The sequence below is a fragment of the Cyphomyrmex costatus genome, unplaced genomic scaffold, assembly GCF_001594065.2.
Source record: "Cyphomyrmex costatus isolate MS0001 unplaced genomic scaffold, Ccosl1.0 scaffold57, whole genome shotgun sequence".
In the NCBI taxonomy this organism is placed as follows: Eukaryota; Metazoa; Arthropoda; class Insecta; order Hymenoptera; family Formicidae; genus Cyphomyrmex; species Cyphomyrmex costatus.
Genome location: NW_017279883.1, coordinates 160,299 through 185,989, shown reverse-complemented (window position 1 = coordinate 185,989; position 25,691 = coordinate 160,299). Strand labels below are relative to the sequence as shown.

The window sequence follows — 25,691 nt, the reverse complement described above, 5'->3', positions numbered from 1 at the left end:
TTGTAATTTCGTAATTACCGAAAGCAACGATTTACGGCAGAAGGATGATGAAGTGTGTTGTAAACGGAAAGCAAGTTAAATCGGCTGTTACAAAATCATAAAGCGTTACAAATAATACATATACCTACTGCGAAAAACTTTTTGACAATTGGATAGTTCGGTAACATAGATCTCTACGTGCAGAGCGCGAAAACTTAACTATATGCGTAACTTAAAGATAGAAGGGCAACAAAACGAACCAAACGGAAGGCGCTTTTTAACAAAATACAATATATATTTACGTGTGACATTATAAAATATATATGTTTCGTACATGCAAAAAGCATTTAATTTCGCTGCGCACACTATTCATAGTTTCCCTAATGGCTGCTGCTTAATGGCTGATATTTCCATGGAGAACATCGTTGTCTCTAAAGAGCCTCGCCGAAAACGTAACATCATTCTCAACAATTTATCGTACCGTCAAACATGAATCAAGAGGTATACCACCGGCAATATAATTAGGGAAGTTGCGCCGCGAATAAATTTGCATGCTAAACGACGAAAAACGAGGTAAGGTCGATCTTGGCGCAGTATTTCGCTGCTTGCGTATATACTTGTAAATAATGGTATATGCATCACCCCGGCGCTTGGCACGCCGCGTGATCTCCGTTTCTTTTACAATTGTGATCTCGGGCGAGTCTGCGTATGTGTGTGTTAACTTTTTCATTATTATTAATTAACTCTCCTTTTTTCAAATTGCACGTCGTAAATATTAAACTGAACGAACAGAAATCGGAGGAAAATACAAATAAACGATTCTTAAGCCAACAAAATGTAATCGACTTCATGAAATTTGTCATTTCGACGAAAAATGCATTTCCATCAGTTTTCCTTTTTGATTCGTTTCTCTTTTTCTCGCGAGCAAGCAATTTTCGTATTACAGAATAAGACGAGTTTTCAGTGTTAACGGAGCCTACGTGAGCGCACGCGACGTAACAATTTGCGGCTCGTAACTGGACATATATGGTGCACGTACAATGCTGCACGCGCTAAACGGCGCCATTTAATATTTGCAAATTCGCGTGCTTTCCTCTCAACGTGTTCAACGCATCACGGCACGATCCTAAGTATACTTATGCACATCTGTGAAACGTATTGCACCTGCGTCGGCGTTCGCATTCGAGGGCTTTTCTTCCTTTTTTTTTTCTCTTCTTTTAAAGCTAAAAATTTCGAAAGCGAGATCTCACACGGGAGAACGTATGCGAACACCCCCGTTTGTATTTCTTTCGCGCGCGCATCGCGTTGTTCTCCCATTTGCATAAATTAACGTTTTCGGAGGTTTTTGCCTCTCTTTTTCTCAGCCCTGCAAAAAGTCGATCGATCGAAAGAAATTGTGAGAAAGTCGTTCTATAAAACTCGTAGAATTCAATTTTTCATTATCGAAGATTTAAGATTTAAGATCACATTTGGAAGCTTTGATTTCTTTCCGTTCTTTCCACGAAGTTAATTCTTTCGAAATTGAAAGTACCAACGTCGCGCGTTAAACTAATTTTAGCAAATTTTCTTTCTCCGTCTAGACAGACGAGATTACAATTAAAACTGTTAAAAGGAAAGACTAGTATAGTCTCGGCCAATAGCTACTTAGTCGATACATGCAGGCTTTACACTCTTTTCTGTAGAATAAAGCGAAATAATCGAGTATTTAATGTGAAAGAAAACAGAAAATTCAGTACAGCATATCTTAATTCTGATTAAAAGATTAAGTTAATCTCTTTAGAAGAATTATTAAAACGAGAGAGAGAAAATAGAAAAAAAATTCGACTTCATTTTTAAAACCTGACTTGAAGGACAGAAATACGCAGCTTTGTAGAACGAGTTTCTATCGATTTTCTTCTAATCCATCCGCTTTTTTGCGGAGCTTTCGAAAACAAAATGAGTACGAATGATTATGTACGGAACGTTGGATGCGCCACCCTGTCGGCGGGGTACGGCCCGTTTGAGAGCGCGTGCCCTGAGTCTTACGAGGGGAAAGAGAAAACAATAATTTACATATATATATCATTAGGTAATATTATATATATATATAAAGCTTAAACCTAATCTATGTTGAGCATTCGGTGAACGACGAGAGTGGCGCAGCCTGTGATAAACGCGTTGCCTCTTTTTTTACGCATCTTTGAAAGCACACATCCGGCTATAAAAAGGAAAAAACTATATATATATAAAAAAAAAAAAAAGAAGAATAACCGAAAAGAAACAAGATCGCTTGTTCTGTCGTTTACGTATACGGATACACGATCGCGCATTTACCACGGAATTCGTGGCGAGAGCTGGACATCCTGGAATTTGTTCGTGCATTTCTACCTCGTCGCAACACGAATGGCGCAAGTAAAACTAGTCCAGTCCATTTTTTGACGATAAACCAGATCGGATAAGCCCTCCCAGGCCCACTCGCGGATTATTCGTGGATCTACATAAACACTTTCAAATCCACGAAAGCTCGCTGTTAAACCGGAACGTAGAATAACGCGAGCTATCTTATCTCCAAAACAGACTGACCGGCGTTCTTGCTGCGCATCCACGAAAGCAACGTGATAAACAAAGGAAAAAAAAAAAAAAAGAAAAAAAGATTAAACGCTGGCGTCGAGGTGAGATAGACGAGGGCCGTTATTGCAAAATAGTAAATCGATCGGCAGACGGCGAGATTCTCCGCCGTCCTTGCGATTCCGAAGGGAGCAGGGGACGAGATGGAGAGCGAAAGACAGAGAGCGACGTTTGCGAGATATCCAACTCCGAGAAAGTTGGCTGACGCATAATTCCGACGTAGGATCAAATGAAATTAAGCGGATGTTGTATGTCGTTAGTGGTCGTTATCACAGTGCATCGCCGATTCTACTTAATACGTATACCTTGCGCTCTCTCTCTCTCTCTCTCTCTCTCTTTCTCTCTCTCTCCTCCTATACTCCTCTCACTGCTTCCCTTCTTTTCTCCCGTCGATCGAAATGGCACCGCGCAACCTTCCGACGTCGTCTAACCACCCGAACCAGTTTCGCTCGCAGGCACGGGCGGGATGATGATTTTTCGCGGTCTGAAGCTAATAACATTCACGAGAACCAAAGCGAAGAAGAGACGCATCATGCGTTTCTCTCCCTCCTATTGTCTCTCTTCCGAAACGGATTCTTCTACAATCTAATTCAGTGGTTTTCCTCCGAGCAGTCTTAAGCCGCATTTAGTTTCTTCGTATATAAATTCATCCCTGCTCGCAACAGCTCGCCACGAAGTCTGCGGTCTCACGCGTATGCGGAACTTAAAGTACGAAGTAACGTCCCTGTCATTCGGCCAGAAAAACAACTCTAGACCTCCCCCCCCCTTCTCCCGCTCCTCTTTGCAAAGTACATCTTGCAATATGTATATAAAATATTTATATATATAATATATATATAAAAGAGATTAAAAAAACACCAATCCGACATCGCTTCTTCTTCGTTCGCGACACTCGAATATACGTATTGTTATATCACACGGCGGATTTTGTGACTGCGAGATTAGAATACAATAAAGCATAAGCACTAATAGTCGACTAATATCGATAGTAGCATATAAAAAAAAAAAAGAGACTTCTTGTCGGATATGAAAACAGAGTGAGAGAATTTCGCACAGTCGATATAGCGTAATAAAAACAAAGGTGATCAAAACACTGTGACGATACTAAAAGAAATGCACCATACGTAATATCTCTCTTGTATAAAACTTAATAATAATATAATAGTTATTACATATATAATAGTAATAATAATATTAATAATAAAATAATAATATAGTAATAATAATAATAATAATAATAAGATATAATGATACAATTATATCGAGTACTTCGTAGTAATAATATATAAAAAAACAAATATCTGTTTTTATCTACACATAGTCTACAACAGTTATTATTTTCGTTTTCGCATTTTTCAGTTTACGCGATTCTCATCAAACTTAATTCGCTTCTCGATAATGTTTTGACTCGTTAGAGAGAAAGAAGATTACGTCGGGAAATGCGAGTGCGCGTGTCTCTACCTCTTCCTCTCTTTTTTTTTTCTTCCCCCTCTAATCTTGGCCTGTTATGTTAATATGTTTATGTATATGAATCTTTGTGTGTAATCGGTTATTTTCGTTATCACGGATTCCTTTAAAGTACAATCGGCCGTGCGTATGAATAAGTTTAAAATGCTGTCAACGTAATTCTTTTCCCACTTATATTGCAATTTCTCTATTTTTTTCGAAAAAAAATTCCTTTCCTCGTGCGCTACTCTTTTCGACGTTACCACACGATTTTGCGAGCAATGTTTCCCGCGGCGAGTTTTACCGAACGAAATGAGACTATCGTCGTTTCCGATTTGACATAAATTGGACCGAAGGAGTACATATAAAAAACCGGCCATTAATTATAGATTACATGAAAGTTTTGAGCAAAAATGTTTGCAAAAAATAATTTAATTTAAAATGTTTAATTTCTTGTATATATAATAAATTAGTACTCGTAAATGTATATTTTATAATTTATATCGCGCGCATATCATTGTGTGCTGGACATTCATTAGTTAAACTGTAAGTTGAGTTTTTAATGTTTGTTGTGTGTCTCGTAGAGAAATAAAATTATAAAATATATATAACGTCCGAAATGTATAAGAAATATATGTGATTAAAGATTTCGAGAAGTAAAAAAACTTTAATTACCTCGAAAAATAAAAAGAAGAAAATAATGTAAGCTAAAAAAATATGTTTTATGACTGTTATCTGTGAAACGGTTGCAATTTTTATTCGGGTGTCCCTGTTTTGGGATAATATAAATCACTGACACATTATTTGTGAAAGAGGAAAAGCATTCCGGACACTGACATTTATCCGATCGATAAAAATATTCCGTCTTTTTGATAATGAGTAAAACATGTAAATAAGAACAGATGTTTACAACAAAAATGAATTACTATCTATACGAATCTGTAATTGAGACACGATTATAACGCGGTCAGTGTAAAGTTTAATAATAAAGAAGGAATGAAAGATTGTTTTTCTTTTAATTATACCTTTTTTCGATGAGAAACAAAATTCTCAAAGTCTTAGAGAAGTATTTTCATTTTTGTGCAAACAACCGCTACAATTTTCAACAAACATTGAGCATCTTTAACAATAATCAAATGGTAAACGCTAAAATCCCATGCTTGATGTACGTAAAACAATTATATAAGTTATCATAACAATAAAAAAATTTGCGGAGCAAGAATGAAATACAAAGTAATAAAAATAATGAAATAACCATCAAGTTCTTTTTTACATGCGATTTCGTAAAGTACTTAAGGAAACAATACACTTTAATTAGTCTAAAAAGTAGAGTTTTTTTGTTTGAATTTGGGTTGTAATGCGATCCGAGTAATTTGGCACTTTACTAATACATATGTACATTAAACTCGTCATGTTGCAAATTTTATTGAAAAATAATAAATGTGATTTTGCTTGTAAACAGATTCCGCTATTTTGGTTATCCTGAAATCAAAAATCGAAATAGTTTCATAAATTATAACGTACTCCTCATCGCCTGTGACTTATTTTCATTTCTTTGAAAATTGACGGAAATATACGTGTTTGAATTTTTAACACATGTTTTGATATTGTTATTGTATTTTGCATTTGTATTATTATTGTAAACTAGGAATGTTATCAATAAAATCGTACGACAGACAAAAAAAATACTAGTTATATATATATATATATATATGCAATTTGAAATATATATACATTTTTTTCAAATTGCCAATCCGTCAATTGTAGCTCGAGAAATCATGTATATCGTCTTGAAAAACATATGGTTTCGAGAAAAAGCCTTTAAAGTTTCTTGCGTTTTTTTCATGATTGATGGAGCACTCATTTCTATGCGATTCTATCCATGTTTTATATTCTGTATGTATATTTTGGCTTCAATATTCACATTATTTGCAGTGCAACGATTGAATCGACTACCTCTATGCGCATAGATACGCGCGTCCACTTGAAATGCTATAACTCGAAAAATAATTCGAATATCCACTTGGGAATTTATACACGTTAATTTTAAACTACATTTTGAACAAAAAATTTTTTTAACTTTTTAAAAAAGTTTTAAAGTGTACTTCCCCCTAGTAGATTACGAATCGTGTATCTATTTTAGTTTCGTTATCTATAATTTTCATCTTAAACTCACTTCACTGAACTTGACACGGCTTTACCATATCCAACATGCTATTGCAAAAAGTTTCTACGAAACGTAATAAGAATATGTCATATTTTTGTTACAGACGCATATGTGTGTATACGAAGGCATACGGATCGATGTTTCGAGTACGATTCAATTAGATCAACGTCTAACAAGTTTACTTGCGCTTTCTTCTTTTCGCCGCAAGAACGATAAAGATATATCCTAAAAAGGGCACGTGGATAAGTATTAAAATTATTTCAACGTTAATAATAATACTCATAAATATTACGAACGGCCACACCGGAAGAGACCCCGCCATTCCCGGCGTTCAATATTTTCCCATTCGCCATCTTTCCTTTTTTTCTTCATAACTTCACGTTTTATACGTAATGAACGAGAGAAAGAAAAGTAAAAATAATAAGAACAACAAAAACAACAGTGAACAACAACCACGATTATATCGTCGTCGTTATTTCATCCTCGCGATATATATAAGTAGATTTTCTTTCGTCATAATAATTTAATGAGTCGTTTTATTAACGCGACGCCTCACGACGCGATTCCCCCCCCCCCTCCTTTCCTTTTCTTTTTTTAATATTGTATATTGGAGAGTATAATATAATTGCGGTTCCTCAATATAATATAATATAATATACCTTCCTAAAAATACGGTCAAATCACTGCCGCGAGCAGCAATTCCGAGGCACTACGAACAGGCCACAGAGAATATGGCCGCGCAATTATCATCTTCAGATCTCTGTGTCTCTAAATGACAAAAAGACTAACTGTAGAACACCTAATACGTACGTAATCGTAATTATACTAACGTATCTCGTCGTCTAAGTTTTAGACTCATTACGTAATGTACAATAATTAGAGAGATCACACACGTCTTAATATAGAAATTTTTAAAAGATTATTCTCTAATACGTTGAAGCCTTCTTCCCCCTCTCTCCTCCCATTTTTGCTCTTCATTTAAGTATTGCCACGAATCGTTTTTCTTTTTCTTTTCCTTTCCTTTTTCCCCCTGTTTTTTTTTCTTTTCTTTTAAAGAGTGATGATGATAATTCTCCGAGATGTGAGCGGACCCCGTGCGAGCGCGGTCCTTCAAAGTCTTTTCTTTACTTTGAGCTACGCTATCGTCTACGTTACTTAAACGCTAACTTTTACGGTGTCTCAGCCTTCTTCCACGTTCCCTCCTCTTGTTTTTTTTTTTCGTACTTGCTTATCTAGTTTCTTTTATCAGCACCAATCTGATTTTAAAACCGATTCAAAATATCGTCATATAGTTAGAATATAATATAACCTGTATAAATATACATTCAAATTATTACTATAGTATACAAGAATTGCACCCCTCCCCTCCCTAATCTTCTTCTTCTTCCGTTTCTTTTCCCCGTCACGCTAACGCGGATCGTCGTCGTCGTCGCGACTCGATCTACGGAAAGCTATGGCTCAGCACAGTGGGGGGATGCATCGTTCTCGTAAATTCTACCTATAATCTCTCGTATCTTCCTCTTTTCTGCTCGTCATATCTCCCCTCCCCCGCCTTTCCGCCCCAACCCCCTATATCGTCTTTCTTCTACCCTCTCATTCAGTCGTACCTTTTATTTTTTTTTCCCGTCTCATTCACACCTAGTCCCATTCGCGCACGCTCGCATACTTCACTTTTCTCCGTCGTTCCTTCTCGTTCTTCTTCTTTTGTTTGGAGCGAACGGCTTTACATATTTACAGGTATTCTTCTCGTGGTCATGTAAGCGCTCCCTTCAAGAAGCAAAATTTCTCTCTCTTTCTCTACATATATATATATATATATTTATAAATATATATATATATATACATATATCGTTCTCACTCTCACTCGCTCACTCATTCTCTCTCTCTCTCTCGCTCTTTCTCTCTCGCGAAACTTTTAAAACATAGGCAAGTTAAATATTGTATCACAATCGTTTTAGTCTGGTCGAAATCGAACATCTTCAACCCGTTTGGCGATACGTGGCATTTTGAACGGTGAGCGGTGACGCCCCGGGCGGCGCATGCACCATCTCGCGAGAAGAAGATAGATGGATTCAGAGGGATTCGCGGGAACTCTCTTGTCAATCTCTCTGAATTCATCTATGTCTCGCGGAGTAAGCCCCGAACTCTCGTGCTACTCGCTTGTCCACGAAAGAAACGCGAGAAGGTACGTCGTAATCGATTAATTATAAAAAATACGTACGGAGGAATAGACGAGACTCTTCGTTGATTTTACTTTACCTTGGTCTGTCTAGTAAGAAACTCGACGGTGAGCGGCGGCCGCTTTTCCGAGCTTTTCCCGTGTCCCCTTTAACGTTGTTTGTCCTTCGTGCGAATTCGAGACGACTTGGAGATGCGGATCGCAGCGAGAAGCGGTATTTGCGTGTGCTGGCGGATTAACTAGACTGTGTCATCGATGTGCGCCAACAATAACGAAGCATTAATCTTGGGATTCCTAAAAGGTCGATCTAATCCGATGTGCTGAAAAGTTGAAAGTAACGAACGATCGCGTACATGAAGAAGAAAATGTATATCACGAACTTACTACGAGTGCCGCGCGAGACACCGATTGATACCTGAGCAACTATAATCGTATATTATCGTTTGTTACTCGGTTTGTTGCGACCGTGTAACGATAGCGATAATCCTAACTAGGATTGTCGTCTTTTCGCGATATACGTAACGGCATATTCGATGAATGTCACACAGAGATGTGTGACCTAGTCCGCGTATATTTCAAACAACGCAAAAACCCAAGACATTTCAAACAAGAGGTACCCGAACTTTATATACCCGAAATTTATACCCCTCTCTCTCTCTCTCTCTCTCTCTCTCTCCCACTCTCTCTTTCTCTCTCTTTGCTTACATCATAGCCGGTACGCTACGACATTCAGACAGAAAAGCGGTTTTCTCTCGAAGATAATTTTATCCGACAATCAAGCAGAGAGAGAGAGACATAGCGGACCGGATAATACACATTTTCGCAACGTACTTCTCGGATAATCGCATTATGCGGTCTGCGCGACGAAACCATTCTCACCGTCGAGCTCAAGACTAGCTGGGCGACGTGTGTTCTGAGGTTCTGCTAAGCAGCGATGGAACAAGAAGAGCGAGCGAGTTGTGTGAAACGACGAAAATAAAGAAGACTCTAGTAAATGCACAATGATAAATGTCACGGGTAATGTTGCTGGATCGGCTGCTGGCCGCATCGAGAGGCGGCTGCGGCGGCGGCGGCGGCGGCGGCGATGGCGTTTGACGTTGCGTCGGCCTCCAACGCGGCGGGACCGAAACAGCGCTGAAACCTCAGCGCGGGGATTCCTGCTTGCTAGTAGGCGGCAGGATGGACGGTTAGTCACTGTGGCGGCAGACCGGTCGGCGGCTTGAATTCGCCGGTCACGGAGACGCCGTTCGCCTGGGCGCCGGGGAACTGCGCGGTGGAGACTGGCGGCTGATGATTGAACGCGGGCGCGTAACACTGCGGGAAGTAAAGCTCCGGCTTGACGACCGTCGGCGTGAGGCCGCGAGGCACAGGTACCGGACCCAAGCCCGCGGGTGTGCCAGGCGGTTTCGTGTCACCGCTCGAATTCCGGCGCACTTTGGCCGCGTGCGGGTTCATGTGGTTGTCGATGTGTTTCTTCACCTCGGGCTCGGTGGCGAACCGCCGCCTACAGTTTGGCATCGGACAACAGAATGGCCGATCGCCCTGGTGAGTGCGCGTATGCTGGTCCAGGATCGCTTTTTGACGAAAGTCCTTGCCACACTGCTGGCACTTGTAAGGTTTCTCACCGGTATGGATGCGCAGGTGCTGATTGAGAATCGTACGTTGGCGGAAGTTACGTCCACAATACACACAGCCGTACGGCTTCTCGTTCGTGTGGATGCGCAGATGCTGCGTGAGATGGGACTGTTGCCGGAATCGCTTGCCGCACTCCGGACAAGGATACGGCCGCGACTCGATGTGTATACACCCGTGTTGCAGCAACGTTGACTTTTGCTTGAACTCTTTTTGACAAATCGGACAACGCACGTACAACGGCATGCCGGCCGAGCGGCCATGCTGTATCACGTCGGGTAGACAGCTCTTCGTGCCACCCTGCTTGATGTACTGCAACGCACCAAAGCTGCCTGAGCCACCTGCGCCAAACACCGCGTGATTACCGCCCTTTGGATCTTTGAAGTACGCCGGGTACTGGATAGAGTTGGCGTCCGGCGCCGGACTGAACGCGCCCGACTGCGTGTCCGTGTCGCCGAATGTCGATGCCACTTCCTCCTTACCCTCTTCAGGTGGAAAGGGAACGTCCTGCGGCCAGAGAGTCGGCGTCATTCCGTTCTTGAAGATGAGGTGTGGACTCACGTCTGTAACGAGAGAACGATCCACGGTTCATCGGCGGTATTCCACGACAGACGGAACGTAAGAGGAACGTTAGTAGCCCGGATTACGGTTTACTGATACAGGATCAAATCTATCTAAAAAGGCCAACTGTAGCGCGAATTAAGTGCGACCTCATAGATGCTCGCTCAAGTTAAGTGAGAACATCCAGACAACACAAATATCCAAAGAGCAAAGAGTTTTAGTTTAATCAGATATCCTGATTGATTCGACGAAGCATTTGCGTGTCTTTTGAACTTTTGTGCTGTTTGGCAAATTACCGTAAACCAACTTATCGCGGTTCCCATTGAAAGTTATTAGTAGCAGGTATATACGGGAAGAGAAATGTCAGAGAGAAAATAGTTATCCATAGCAGACCGACTGTCCACTTTAACGGAGAAACACAGAGAGTTATTAAAGGGCAGTTGGGTTAGTTGGATGACAAGTCAGATCGTATAGAACGAGGACAAGGATTGCTCTATCTCACAGCTCACCAGCGCTGTCGCATCCAGCTCAACCGTTCTTACCCGCCGGTTGGCCTTAGCTTCAACGAGGCCGATGGGTACTACTGGTACTCGTTGTCGTTAGTTGTGGAAAGCTTTCGAAACGGAAAAAAAAAACAGAGAAAGAAAAACGCGTTCCGGCAAGCTGGTGAGGGATATAGCCGATACACAGACCAGTGGTGAATTTACCCCTATTATTTCGAGACACATCGTTTTGTTAATTTATATAATTCTTTGCTCTTTCTAGAGCTAAGTAAATCCACCATTGGTGCTGCAGATGGACAGGTGAGAATCGAGATGAATCGTTAGTATGCGGGTTATTGTACCGCCGGCGGTAATGAGCGTGATGATTATAATGACGACGATGGCGATGATGCCGATGGTGACGGCGGTGACGACGGTGGTTGCGATAGTAATGAGTGAGAACCGGTGGGTGGGTCAGTGTTTGGTTGTGGTGGACGCCCTCTGGGGAGTCTGGGAGGCAGAGAGAAATGCTCGCCTTGGTGTGTGCGGACGTGCTGATTCAGGATCGCCTTCTGACGGAAGTGTTTTCCGCACTCCGGACATTGGTATGGCTTCTCACCCGAGTGGATGCGCAGATGCTGGTTGAGGATGGCACGCTGCCGGAACGTACGCTCGCAGTATACGCAAGCGTACGGCTTCTCGTTAGCATGTATGCGCAGATGCTGCGTGAGATGGGATTGCTGACGGAACCGCTTGCCGCACTCCGGACATCCGTACGGCCGGCTGTCTGTGTGGATCCGCTCGTGCTGCAGCAGAGTCGATTTCTGCTTAAAGTCTTTGCCGCAGGTCAAGCACTTGAACAGACGTAGATCGCTGTTACCGGCCTTGGACGATTTACCGCTCTGCTGCACAATGTCAGGCAACCCGGTCGCCATGTTCGGCGCGCCCGGACTCGCGTACTGATGCGCGTCCAGACCAGGCCCGCCGTCGCCTTGGCCGAGAGACGTCAGCATTACTCCGGGTTGCTTGAGATAGTGCAGCGCGGAGAAGCCGCCGGGTGTAAGCATATGCGGTGGCACGGACGGTGAAGGGTGCGGCCGGGTTTCTTTAAAATAATGCTGCGGATATTGTTGCAGCTCTCCGGCGCCAGGAAAGCAGTCGCTGCGATCCACCTCTGCGTGAGGAGTCAATTGTTGTTGCGGCGAATGATCTTGCTGTTGCGTTTGTTGTTGCTGAGGTGGCTGTTGAACTTGCTGCTGCTGCTGCTGTTGTTGCTGCTGCTGTTGTTGTTGCTGCTGCTGCTGCTGCTGGACCTGCTGCTGCGTTTGTTGTTGCTGCTGTTGTTGCTGTTGCTGAGACGTGGCTTGACTTGACTGTATATCATCGTCCGGCGGAGTCAAGGATTGAGGCTCGGGAGGCGCCGAAGGATATGGTGAGGGCACGGGCGAGGCTAACGAGGGCGGAGGACCACTTTCGCCACCCTCGACTGGAGGTCCACAGGCCTGCTGTGGGCTTCCCGACGAGGAGGAACCCTGTTGCTGCTGCTGTTGTTGCTGCTGCTGTGGGTACAGTCCACCGTCCTGGAGAGATCCCGGCCCCGGGCCCCACTGACCCTGGGGTCTCTCCATGTTATCTTTGTACAATACGTAGGGCGCGCCAGTATCTGCAAGTAAACAATGCAAAAAGAGGATTCACAGTTAGCGCGTCATTGTATAAGAAAAGAAATATGATATATTTATTTTGTTTTTCGCTTTCGTGTAAACAATGGAGAGTTTTATTTGATCGCGGTAACTATTATTACATTTATCGTCTCGAATTTCGTGTACGGTTTAGTATGAATATCGTGTGAATATATAGATGGTCAGCGTTCGTAAAATAAATTTTGCAGGTATATTCTTTGGTCAATTTCGGTCAGGAATAACGTTATTCTCGAAATTAGGCCACGTAGATGTTTGCATCTTTAGAATCTTCGATCTTAGAAAGCACGTTCTAGAATATCAGATCGAACCACGTTCCTAGTCACGCATGGATAGACACGTCCGGTTCACGCTTCACAAGTTCAATCGCTGTTATGCAGGTCGAATATATATGAACTGCGTATCGTGCTGATAATTTATAAGGTGCTAAACGCCACACAAAACCACGTGCTCGATTCGCTGGATTCCTGAATCCTTGAGGAATTTTATCCTTGGATGTTCGAATAAGACGGAACTTCTTACAATCGTATCGCACATTCCGCTTTAATGTGCTTTTCTTTATACTCGTTAATTTTTTAAATATGCAGGTAACAAAGGCGGGATACGATTATAATTAACCGAAAATAAGAGGCAAACTCAAAAGAAGGTCATCATATCGCGCAAAGTTTTTAATTAAACTTTACCACGCTATTTAAGACGCTTATTTAAGACATGTGTCTCGCCCAATCGGTATTATCGCGCGCAATTACATTACGAGGAATAAGAGACGGCTTAAGTCCGCTTTACGATTACGGAATTTATGTTACGCAATATCGCGAGGCATTCCTTCTCTTATCGAACCAATTACATCAGTCTTCATTTTCTCTCATTTGCCACTTTGGACTTGTCACTCAATTTGCATTTTGCGCGGTCTGTATTAATGTAATTTTTGCTTTTGCTTTGTTCAATGACTCATCTAATGCTATATTGTTTCTTCTCAAAAAATATTCCAACGGATTTATCGCCTGGATACGCAACAAGTCACAATCTACAAGATCCGTAATTTATATCGAGCAGAACTGTGTGCACACAAAAATATTCAATAATTTATTTTCTTTGGAAAATTGATTAAAAGTAGAACAAACGCCAATTTACTGTAGGGAGATGAGAAAAAATATAAAAACGAAAAACTTGAATGTGAATACAGAAGGACGTGAAGTAGATTGAAATGTTGTGTAACGTGATGTGTAGCGATGGTTAATGTCATATGGCAGATAACGATAAGACTTGGAAACATTTGTTAACGAAGTTCACCGATATATAAATTTGTTTTCCAGAGAAAAAAAAATTTATTGCAACTCGACACGCATCCATCGTTTGCACGTGAATCGTATTTATAGTTAATTGTTTTATTGTATCGTATTTATTCGTTACGTAACCGTTATTTGTTAAGATAATATTACATACACCGGTTGAGATTAATTTATTGCAATCCAAAGTTTATTTGATCATATAATTGCTTTAACTATTTTGAGAATCTCTGTTGCGATAACATTGTAATATCCCGTTATCGCGGAGAAAAGCAACCAATCGAAAAGTTGCTAATGTGATATTTACGGCTTGAGAAGTATCGTTATCGTCATTGATACAATTCTGCGTAACATTTCGCGAGTTCCACGATTAGCGCAAATTTTTTAATTAGCACGTATATATATATATATATATATAGTGATATCTTGTTTTGCAAACATCATTTTCTGTTTTTCTAATCAAGTGTATTATACAACGAGAAAATCTGAAAGGCTTTCGATATTCCTAGATAAACCAAGTAATTGTATCATTATAAAAGCATCAATCATGTATTGATGTAAATATTTACGCGTCAACGGTCTGATTCTTATTCGCCACCTCTCTCTTCTTTTACGATTAACATATATAATGTAACAATATACATATATATATATATATATATATTAATTGTAAAAATATATACATATTCCTGTATTAGAGAAATTACAATACATTCATTAATCTGCTCTAAAGCCGATTTATTTAGAGAAATTCATTAAGTTATGCGATCAAGGCGACGCAACGTCTCATTAAACTCAATCTCCGTCCGGCAACACTTAATTACATCCAGAATCCCGGAGCAATCGTCCAAATTTCCTTCGCATCCAGGAAGTCATTAGCTATATCGTGTAAAAAGAAATCTCACAAGAAGTTTTGTAACCCGTAAGTGCATTTTACGAAAGCTGATAATTAAGATAAAAACATCAAAGACACTAAAAGTTTAATTAATAGAATAAAATAATGACTTTTTTATTTGCTCCAAAAATTGATTTTTGTAAGAAATCAGAAAAAAAAATTGTGATTTAGATAAATACAATTTTTTTTAAGAATTGCGACAATATTTACAATAGTAATGACGAAAATAATAATAAGTAAGTAATAATACTTAGACCAATTATTCAAATGCAGAAGGTTAATACTTAGAAAGACTATAAAAAATAAACAAAGATAAAAATTAGTTTTCTCTCCATCGCATCGCAAGAATCTTTCCCAGTGTCAAGTTATTCAAGAAATGTTCTTAATACTAAATTGCATTAAAGAAATGTCAGATTGTTCTTTCGATTTCTCTTGCATTCGCGTGGATAAACATTGGCAAGCGTTGATACGAACTCCAAGTTTTGCTACAGTCCGACCGAGCTTTAATGAGAGACGCGATCCACTTATAACTTTACCAACTAAGCAATCGTAAGCTTTCGAAGTTGATTTTGATGCGCGTTATGTTTCACAAATCACATAAAGACAAGCGGCTACTGTTCATTTGAAAGAAGTACCGTCGAGAGTCACTCTTGAGAGTTGCACTTACAAATGGATATATCATTGGAGAGTGTTACGGAGAGTTGTTCTTACTTTTATTCCTTCTTGTTCTCTTTGCTTACGAGTTATTCTCAAACGAACACAAAGCTTAAGATTTCAATAACACAAGTACTTAAACATAAACGATATAGCTTAAATTTAATCATAAATGGACTTAAAAAAGTGTGTGCATTCTGTGTGTGTTGTGTGTTAATTTTCAATCGTTACAATAATAAAAAATCTACTTCAAAACTCTGTCACTTGAAATATAAATCTACATCGAAATTCGAATATATATAAGAACAGCCAGCAAGTGAAAATGAGACTTGTTCGACAGTGTTGTATTATTATACAGACGGTTAGAACGAGGAATATTATAATGTGCGTGTGTGTGTGTGTGTGTGTCGGGGAATCTCTGCTGAATGACGTTTTGTTCGCTCGGACCGGTTTATCACTCAAGTTCTTACAGGGTGAGCCATAAATCCTAGCACCACACACTATTTCAGCAACTTATAAATATATCTCGATAGATACTTTCCACTCCCCGTAAAAAATAATCACTCAAATCAAACATTGTTAATTTCGTCCAACATTCGTCATTCGAAACTAAAACATATAATAGATAAAACTTTCTTTTAGTGAAAATGTTTAAATACGGTATGTTATCGCGTATAATCAGCCAATGTTTCTCGTGTTAATCTCTCAGTCAATATCGATATCTCATTTCAAATTTTAGAGTAAGGACATTCTTAGATAGATTAGTATAGTATCAACAAAAATGGGAAAGAAATCTTGATAGAAATTATACGAGCTTACCAATGAAAGAAGAGATATAATCACATAATTGTTAAGAGGAACATGCAAGAAAATTGTAAAAATAGAAAAAATTGTGTTCAGCACGTGTAAGATATAAAACATAATATGTATTGGGCTTCGAGTGTATAATTGACGAAAGAAGTAAAAAAGATTGACAAGAACCAATTACAAATAATCTACCTGTACGATTAGATCTCATTCCATTCCTTCTTTCGTTGATCTTTCGAAAAAGGAGGAGATTTGATGAAACTGATGTCGAGGTCTTTTTGTTCGTAAAAATCTCTATATCAATACATAGTTGGGACATATCGACTTATTATTAACGAAACGAGGTACACGCCGTAAAAACATAAAATTCTTCGACTATCGCACGGTACCTATACTGTTCCGTGGAATGGTATTTCGTGTTTGAGAAAAGTCGCCAATGCTGATATCATTGATTTTTCGATAATAAGCATGGGATTGCACTCCGCCGGGCGTCTTTACGATTTGTTTTGGCTGCGAGAAACGCATAAAGCGAAGCCGGGAGGACTGTAGCGCATCGGTGGTAGTAGGAGGGCGAGAAAGAGGAGCAAGGGAAGAGAGATGGCTCGTGGCTGCACATGCGCGCTTTTTTCGTCGGGGCATTTTTAAAGATTTTTCCTGCCGCGGCGGCTCGCAGATTTAAGTCGCCGGGTCGATCCCGTCGATTCCCCGAGTGGTGGGAATCGCGCTTTATTCCCAGCAAACAATCGAAAAACTTGCACCACGACACGGAGTTCGAAACCGGTAATAATTTCGATAAGGTCAATCTCCTATACTGGAAACACAAAAGTGTGGAATGCGTCAATTGTCGCGACGCTATTATCGTGAAGAAACAGAGAGAGAGAGAGAGAGATTTTTCTTCTTTTTACAACATTAAAATTTCTAACGAGTTTTTGCTTCATTTATATTGTACGTCGATAAAGCGATGAGTAAGCTACGTCGGAGTGGAGGAAAAAATTGAGATTCGCCCGGACAACTCGACATTTGCGTCGCGTCGTAAATTAATGACAATTAGAGTTAATGATCACTGGATTTGTAATGTAACTAAGAGGAAATAAAACTGGCGATCGAGCCGATTATTTTTACGCGGATTGCACTGGCTTCCGGCCCGTCTTAACGGTGCCGTAAATTAGTCGAGAAAAGTGAGAAGGAAAACCTCGACCTCCTCTATCCTCGTATACTGACAAAATCGCGAAATAACTAGAGTGTCTTTGGTCGAAAGCGAGGACTTAATTGAACAGGTGAAAGCGACTTTGTGGGCTCAAAGTGAAGGCGCTGTCTGCGCGATATGCGTACAATAAAAGAAAATATCGAAGGAGAAAACCTGCGATACATATAGTATTAGAGACAAGTTTTACACTGGCAGAAGCACTCGACATACTTAAGAATATAATTCGCAGGTAAGACAAAGTATGTCTCGTCAGACACACCACGTGTAAAAATTCACGTGCAATCCTGCTCCTTGAGAATTGTCGTGAACTCGCGAGTTTCCAGTTCTGCCGAATTGTTCTCGTATACTAAACCACTCCTTAGGATTTTCAGATTTTTTTCAGACGTATTGTTTTCGCGACGCAAATAAAACAGAAGCGTATCTTTTTCTGGATGCGATCCACCGCGCTTCACACGTGCAAACGCTTTGCAAATTCTTTCTTCCGAGTGGTCAACCGAGTATTTGCAGCGTATAAGTAAATCGCACTCTACAAATACAAATGTCATTTCATTATCGATGTGTCTCGCGTTGTTTTACGAAAAAAAGCGTGATACGTCACGACGTTATTTCAAATGAAGTGGCTTCATTCGTTAATTTATGGATTCGCCCGGACGCGAAAGAACGGACGATAATTGCGATCCACGAACGTAATATTCGCGGTACAACGCCATACGTGCTATCGTTTTCCCTCGCGTTCTTGCAGAAAAGAAGAGACCGGCGCGGCGCGTCGCAGCGGCAATTGCATTTCGCGTGGGAGTTGCGTATAAATTACGAGGATGGGTTTTGCCTCGTCGCGATATCTTATTGATTGTGCTGTTTCCAAGTACTTCGACTTGGCAATTATGCCAATCTGTTGGACACGGTGTCGAATCACGAAAATATCACCGGGTAAACACGACTTTTACCTCTACTCTGTTTAGCTCTTATCAACCGATTTTGATCAGCCGTGTATAAGATTTCTATATTCCTATAAATCTGAATGCTTCGCATCATGCAATTCCTATATATTTGGACTTGCCTGTAACATCCACACGATATGGATTAAAAATTAAAAGTGTCAGGCTCTCGCGAATGAGGAGAGGGCATTCATTTACGAAAGCAAACATCGGCCGCTATTTATCGAATGTCAGAGAGAGGAAATACCTGCGGCCCATATTCCTATCGAACCGTTCAAGGGACCTCCCTCGCGCGGCGGCGGCGGCGGCGGCGGTCGTATGTGGGGGTGGCAAAAAACGAAACGGGCGCAACAAAAACATAACTTTCCGCGATGGCGCTCCGAAGAGTGCTCCAGAAACGAGTGGTCCTTTCCTAGTGTTCCATTGGCGTTATTCAGCTCGTCAGATCGAATGTTTGTTTTCAGAAAAATAGACAGAAACGAAATATACGCCCGCGCTGTTAGCTCGAGAGTGTAGTGCACGCATTGACGCGAAGTCGAAACGTCGGATATATTTTTTTTCTTTCGCTATTGTTACCGCGATATTTTTGACGGATGCTCGAATGCACTCACAGAGTATATTATTTCTGCCTTATAAAACAATTCGCGCGCGCTCACATCCAAGACTATACCGCGGATTTGCGCAAATATCGCGAAACGTGCGTGAAACCGACGTGTCCTGTCGCGTCTCGCAGTTAGTAATCTGATAACGATCCCCCAATTAAAAACATTTCCGTTCGAATATATTTATTACTCTATTTAGCTTCGCTGTGTCGCCGGCGATATTAATTGCTTAAGTGGAAAAGTTGTAAAACAGCGTGGTTGTGTCAGCCAGAGACGTTGTGACTCGAACCTCGAAAAATTTGTTTTATATACATATTAATACATAATTTATGAAGTTTCGACAACCGTGATAAAATATTTCAATTGATTTCATTAGTCACATTTATCTATAATTGTTTATTTAATTCCAACATGTTAACATGAAATACTGCGACGTTAATTACAATATTTTGCGTAAAGTGTTTCATCAAAATAATAAACAGCGATATATCAGACGTGGTAAATTAAATATGATTTTATTTTTTTTTTTTCGCAAGTATATATACCACTAATACATAATTTATAAAGCCGGACACGCTCGGCGGAATATAAACATTCATAATCACCGTAGATCCATTCACAGATTCACCAGTCGATTTCATCGGCCGCATATATCATTTACATTTTACAGAAAGTTTTTTTTTGACGTAATCACTGCCTATGGACAGTGTAATTTACTGCGATTTTTGTCACATTGTACCATTAATACATAATTTACAAAGATAAAGTAAGGCAACCGCGAGCGTACAATAATCTATAATTATTGTACATCTACAGTAGATTGAATCGGGCGGATCGCGGATTTTCTATACACGCGAGCGAGCTCGTTTGCATTAATTCTTATATTACGAATGATACGGAGCAATGATCGCTCTTTTATCGCCAGAAGTCAAACGATAAACTCGCCGCTTCGACGCGCTTATTTTCCGAATGCACGCGCGACGTCGGCGCTCCCCCTATCTCTCTCTCTCGTTCTCGCGCTTTCTTCTCTCTATTCAATAAAAATGACTCATATTTGTTGGAGCGATTCGAACTCTACGGAGCGCCTTCAGCAAACAATTACAATCTTTGTACAATGTATTTCTTATATCGTATCGCACAATATTTCACCGTATTTCATGTTGCACGTTACGATTAGAAATCCCAATGCACGAAAGAGAATGCCGTCGATGTGTGTAATAACAAAGTATCTTCTTCCTATCGTATCACGCGCGATATATATATATATATATATTTCAGTGTCGCATCTTACGATTTTATCGCATTATGTCATAATAATCTCGCGACGCAAACGAATGTATCTGGCGGGGAAAAGAAGGAAACTTTTCTGACACGGAAGAAAAAAAAAGTAGCAGTTTCGAGATTAATATTTTCCGCAATTTTCATTCCTCGGTAGTAACGTCGATCGTCTCTCTTCGAGAATTTGAGTCAAGGTTGAATCTTCCAGTATTAACTCCTAGCTAAAACGTGACTTTGGCTTACGCGGACGCGCACAAATATTTACGAGCTTTACAACTTGCACTTTATGTAAAACCCGTTGGAGAGAAATCTTAGGAGGCATTATGTCGTCGTAACTGCGTATAATGCTAGACCCGGCAGGATTACACTTGACACGTTGAAGTGACAATATCTATCTATAATGATACACGTTATTTCAAAGAAACCAATGACAGGAATATGAATTCTAAAAATATCACGGTTGTTGAAAACGACTGTTGAAAGATTTGCATGATGGAACATCTAATACCTACAAGATTAATTCCAGTACGTATTTATATAATAATAATAATGTGGAAATAATCGCAGCTACATTTTTATCGTTACGAGTTCTCTGCGCCACACTTTGATGACTGTTTTACGAGTCATTTAATTGTGGAAGTACACTAATTTTCTCGACATAAACTACGCTGCGTAAATGCTGCTGAATATAACGATAGTTCACGATTACGATCGTTCGCTTTAACGTAGTACCGAGTATATCGCGCGATTAAGATATTCACGCGATCGTTAAGACAATATAATAATTATTATCGGCGGCGAAGGTATTGCGATTTATACTCGCCATGAGTTCCCCGTATTAACGCGATTTATTTACGTTCAACTTTATTATCGATCTAATATGCTTCGCAATCCTATGCTTTCCTAAAATGTATCGTACGCGTTTTTACAGCGCGGTTACAAAATGTTCTCGAAAAGAAATTTGGTATTATATTTCACGTGCAAGATTCGGATAAATTAAGGAAGTTTTTCAGGATTGCCATAAATTCTATAACTTTCCCCCGCAGATTTCCATTGCAGATAAAATTCGATGATTTTCTCTGACTTTTAATAATATTTTCAATTTTTTGTATTTTTATCCTGTGATTTTTGGAAACCGTCAAATATTTTGTTCAGAGTGCAATTTAACGTAGCAAAATTTTAAGTATCATTAATGCTGTTGATACTGCTTGCATTTAATTGCGAAGTCGGTAGTATTCGAAATCTCTGCATAAGTGTGATGTATGCACATCAAACTTAAAAAAAAAAAAAAAATTTTTTATTTTCCAGAAAATGCTCTGATTTCTCCAATTTCCCTCACTGTTTCCAACGTTCCCCGACAATTCAATTTCTCTGATTTTCAATTTCGTGACGAACCTGTTTTTATATGCGCCAATTGTTGAAAATGCATACGGTCGATTTGACGCATGCAGTCCGACGCGTACTAAATTTTCACCAGCATTCTTATCAAAGTGGCATATCTAAATAGGCAATCCGTCTCTTTCCAACAATGCGCGTTAAGTCTATATTTTCCCGTCACAAATATAATCGCGCCAGGACCACTCGCTGTGTTTGAAATCGTCGCCGCGGCGGCTACGTCCTTCGGACAGGACGTGTTTACGAAAGCGATTTATCGAGTGGAATTCGTGGAAATCGGATTAGCCCTTCGCGACCCCCGACGCGGTATTTTTCAAGTCCGCGTTAAACGGTTTCCTCCCGACAATGAAATCTTCACTTTCGCGACTACGTAATAGAAGTGACAAATGAACGCGATAATAGATAAATGTTCGAATCGACCGAAATAAGAGCTCAATCGGAGAAAGACCTGTCGCAGTGGCGATTCGAAGCGTCATGTAGAACGAGAGGTGTACCATTCCTGTGGCAGAGGTCAGAGATTGGCTGTTCCAGTTTACTGGCGTTATTACGCGGGAAAATGCATTTTTGGGGCAAATTTGATTGGTTGTTTCCGCGCGGTATCGCTGTCGCCGTTATACGCTCGATATCGAACACCTTTTCTTTTTACATCACGATTCAAACGAGCGCGGTTTTTTTTTCCCAGCAAGAGGCAGACTGTTTGTAATGTACTTTCATCTTTGTTCAACAATGACGAACAACAATGATTCACTGTGTGAATGGGTCTCTCGCTCTGGGAAACACCCTCCGTCACACACCACGATCGACCTTCCTCCGTTGTCATTCGCCCTCGGCTGGAGTCCGCGTAGGCTAGGCCGTAGGCCGCTGCGCGAGACACACTCACGATTGTCGGCACTGTATTTCTCGGTCACAAAGAGCACGATCACGAGAGTCCTCGGCCGACGACGCTCACCTTGACCAGGCAGGCAGCAGCGCGCCTTGATCGGCGTGCGGAGTCGCGTCGCGGCGCGGCGCAAGTGCGACCGCGTGATCACAACAGGTTTTCATTGTCGACCCGCTCCAAATCAATCCCTGTCCCTTATACCGCGCGTTCGAAGCGCGATAAAACTTTCGATAAGAGTGTCATGCGCGATTTTCATCTTTCGAGAAAAGGGAGAATATCGTATTCGGCGTAGAGACAGCGATCGTTTCGCATTAAGCGCGCTTGAGAAGATCCCTCTCGTCAGTTCCACGCCAGCTGTTCGAGACTCGATTGACTTTTAATGAGACGTAAACATGTGTAATACTCGCGACGATGAATGGCGCGACGGAGAATTTTCAGCGATAAAATTAGACGATAAGACATTTTTCTTTTTGTAAGTGAAACTCGAAGGAAGTTTTTGATTCAGGGTTTAGTACTTGGAAGATATTTAAAGTTGAATATTAAAAAGTTAGTAGCGCAGCGTCTCGTATTGAGTTTCCGTTTTGTGAGAAAAAGTCAATTCCGGGACTGGTCGATGAATCCGTGAGTGTGTTATGTGTGTGAGTAATACGAAGAGTTTCGACGCGTCTCGTATGTTACCTTACCGCTGAATTACGCCGCTATGAATCGGAGGACGAAACGACAATCGGATTATTTTCCTTCAGATTGATTCCACGGTGTATCTCCGTGGAGAAGGTTATAGTGTGTACAGAGCGTCGGAGGGTAGCTCGAAAACTTATCGTTTTGTACATTTCGTCACTTTGCTCGCCGCGATAAATTGAAGACCGATTAGATGACCCAAACGGGCGCGATGGATATTACGTGATTGTGTCTTGCTTATTGCTTATATCATCACGTAACTCCCTCTCTCTCTCTCTCTTTCCTTTCCCTTCCTGTGCCTTCTTGTCTCGCTTGAGAAAAAAAGGAATATACTTTGTATAAACTGCATACACACAACGCTCTCGTCGCATCGTATAAATTCCTCCGCGCGCAATTCGTACGTTGTTTCGCGAAACAATAAATAATAGAGATCAAGCAAATTGTCCGTATATTGCGTTAATAACAAACATTTGCCGGAACGTTTAATTATCGCAAAGTGTAGCTTGCAATCATGCCAGTAACAAATTAATTTAATTTTATATATTTCGGATAATTACAAGATGCAATCACAAATCAATAATGAGCGACGATCGATGTGTATATAGCTGCGTCGTTACCGCGAACGATATATTGTAAATAATTGACCATAATTGCTGACACACGAGATAATGCTATTATAGCTTAATTAACTGCGTTTTTGTCTTATTTATTATATTATTTACCCATTGTATCGAATCATTTCGAAAGAATTCACGCATCTCTGAATAACGTTCTCTCCCGCGGTGTAACGCGATTAAAAATACCGTCTTCGAGAACTTTTTCATATCTATTACAAATATTTAATTGATGAATGCGTACCTGTGTAATAATAAGCATGTCTAACAACACTGTTCAGCTTCATCCTTTAAATCACACGTGTATTCGTCAGCATATTTAATCGTCAACTTCCGTCTAATTTATATTACAATTATCACAAGTAGACGTGGGGGGGGGGAGAGGGGAGGGAAAGGAGGGGGTAATTGCACTCAATCTACGATTATTTTTTCTCGACATCTCGGTCTGTATTCGATGTGTGGTTTTTTTTCCCCCCTTTTAAAATTATTCCCTCTCATTAAAGCGCGATACGCGGTGTACATTCGGTTCGACGAAGTGGTCTATACAAAACGCTTTCTTTGCATTTCCTCGGTACCAATATCCATTGCGAGAACATATATTTCGCTCCAGAACATTAATTAACATTCGCCCTCTTTCATAGTGCAAAGTGTTACATAATAAAGAGATTTAATCATTTCAAGATCCAATTTTATGATTAAGTTTCCGAGAGCACGATGCTCACTACTGTTATACACAGTTAGAATTACTTAATTGTACTACAGTCCCTCGCGTTTATCTGCGAATTGGTTTCTGACTTTTGCGGTTCTCTTTTTCTTTTATTCGTTCGCCGCAGAATCGCGGATACGATTGTCTTTTGCCCCGCGTTTTCACTGAACGGCTCCCCCGTCCGATTCATATATAACTTTTGCTACATCATTTCGCCTGGGTTGCAGGTGCACTCATTTGTAGTAAGTACGCGCGTCTCCCTTCCTTCCCCCAACACGCTCTCGCTTGTTTTCGTCTCGTGCAGTAACCGCGGAACACGCGACTCTTCTCTCTCGCCGTGTCTGTCGTTGCGCGCAAAGAATTTCGTACACCAGACGTTGACCGACGGACAGCGATACTTTCTGAGTCCCCCTTGATACTTCTGGTTCACCCCACGCACCTCGTTTCTCCTTCTCTCTCTCTCTCCCTCTCTCCCTTTAGGTCTCTCTTCCAACATTAAACACTGTCTCGTTCAATCGAGCTTACGCGTTCGACCGCAGACACACACGAGTTTCGCACGGGACACGTGTCTAACTAGCATTGTTAATCGCAGTCGGAAGAATACTTCTGCCTGTAGTCGCCGGCGCGTTACAGTTGGATCGTGTAACTGTCCCGGTATGCATTCGTGCGAGCATGATGACAGGGAGCAGGGGGAGAGGGGGGGGAGGCGAGAGATGAGAGAGAGAGAGAGAAAGGGTAAACTCGGATAAAAGAGATACGGTGAAAGAAAAGTAGATAACTGAAATCGGCGAAGCAGAGTCTTGACGGAATTTCAATTTTCGCCAACGGCGAGCGACACACGTCACGTGTCGCGGAGGTGTAGAGGAGCAGAAAAATTCTCGCGTTTTCCCACGCACACGCGTCATTGTCGCGAGCGCGCGAAATCATCATCGAAATTATCAAACGGAGTTCGAATGGATCTTCTCGGCGAAGAGACGGTCGCGGGGGGGGAGGGGAGGGGA

The 25,691-nt window shown here is 40.9% G+C and overlaps 1 protein-coding gene across 1 annotated transcript in view; it reads right to left on the bottom strand.

Moving 5' to 3' along the window:
* Positions 1-9,031: 9,031 nt before the first annotated feature.
* The window catches only part of LOC108779278 (myeloid zinc finger 1), a 17,179-nt gene continuing 519 nt past the window's right edge, over positions 9,032-25,691 (bottom strand). Inside the window, exons 2-3 of the mRNA XM_018546666.1 lie at positions 11,589-12,716; positions 9,032-10,573 (exon numbers count right to left, since the gene is read on the bottom strand). Coding sequence (XP_018402168.1) covers positions 9,570-10,573; positions 11,589-12,716 — 2,132 coding nt within the window. The 3' untranslated portion in view covers positions 9,032-9,569. The remainder of the gene's footprint in view (positions 10,574-11,588; positions 12,717-25,691) is intronic.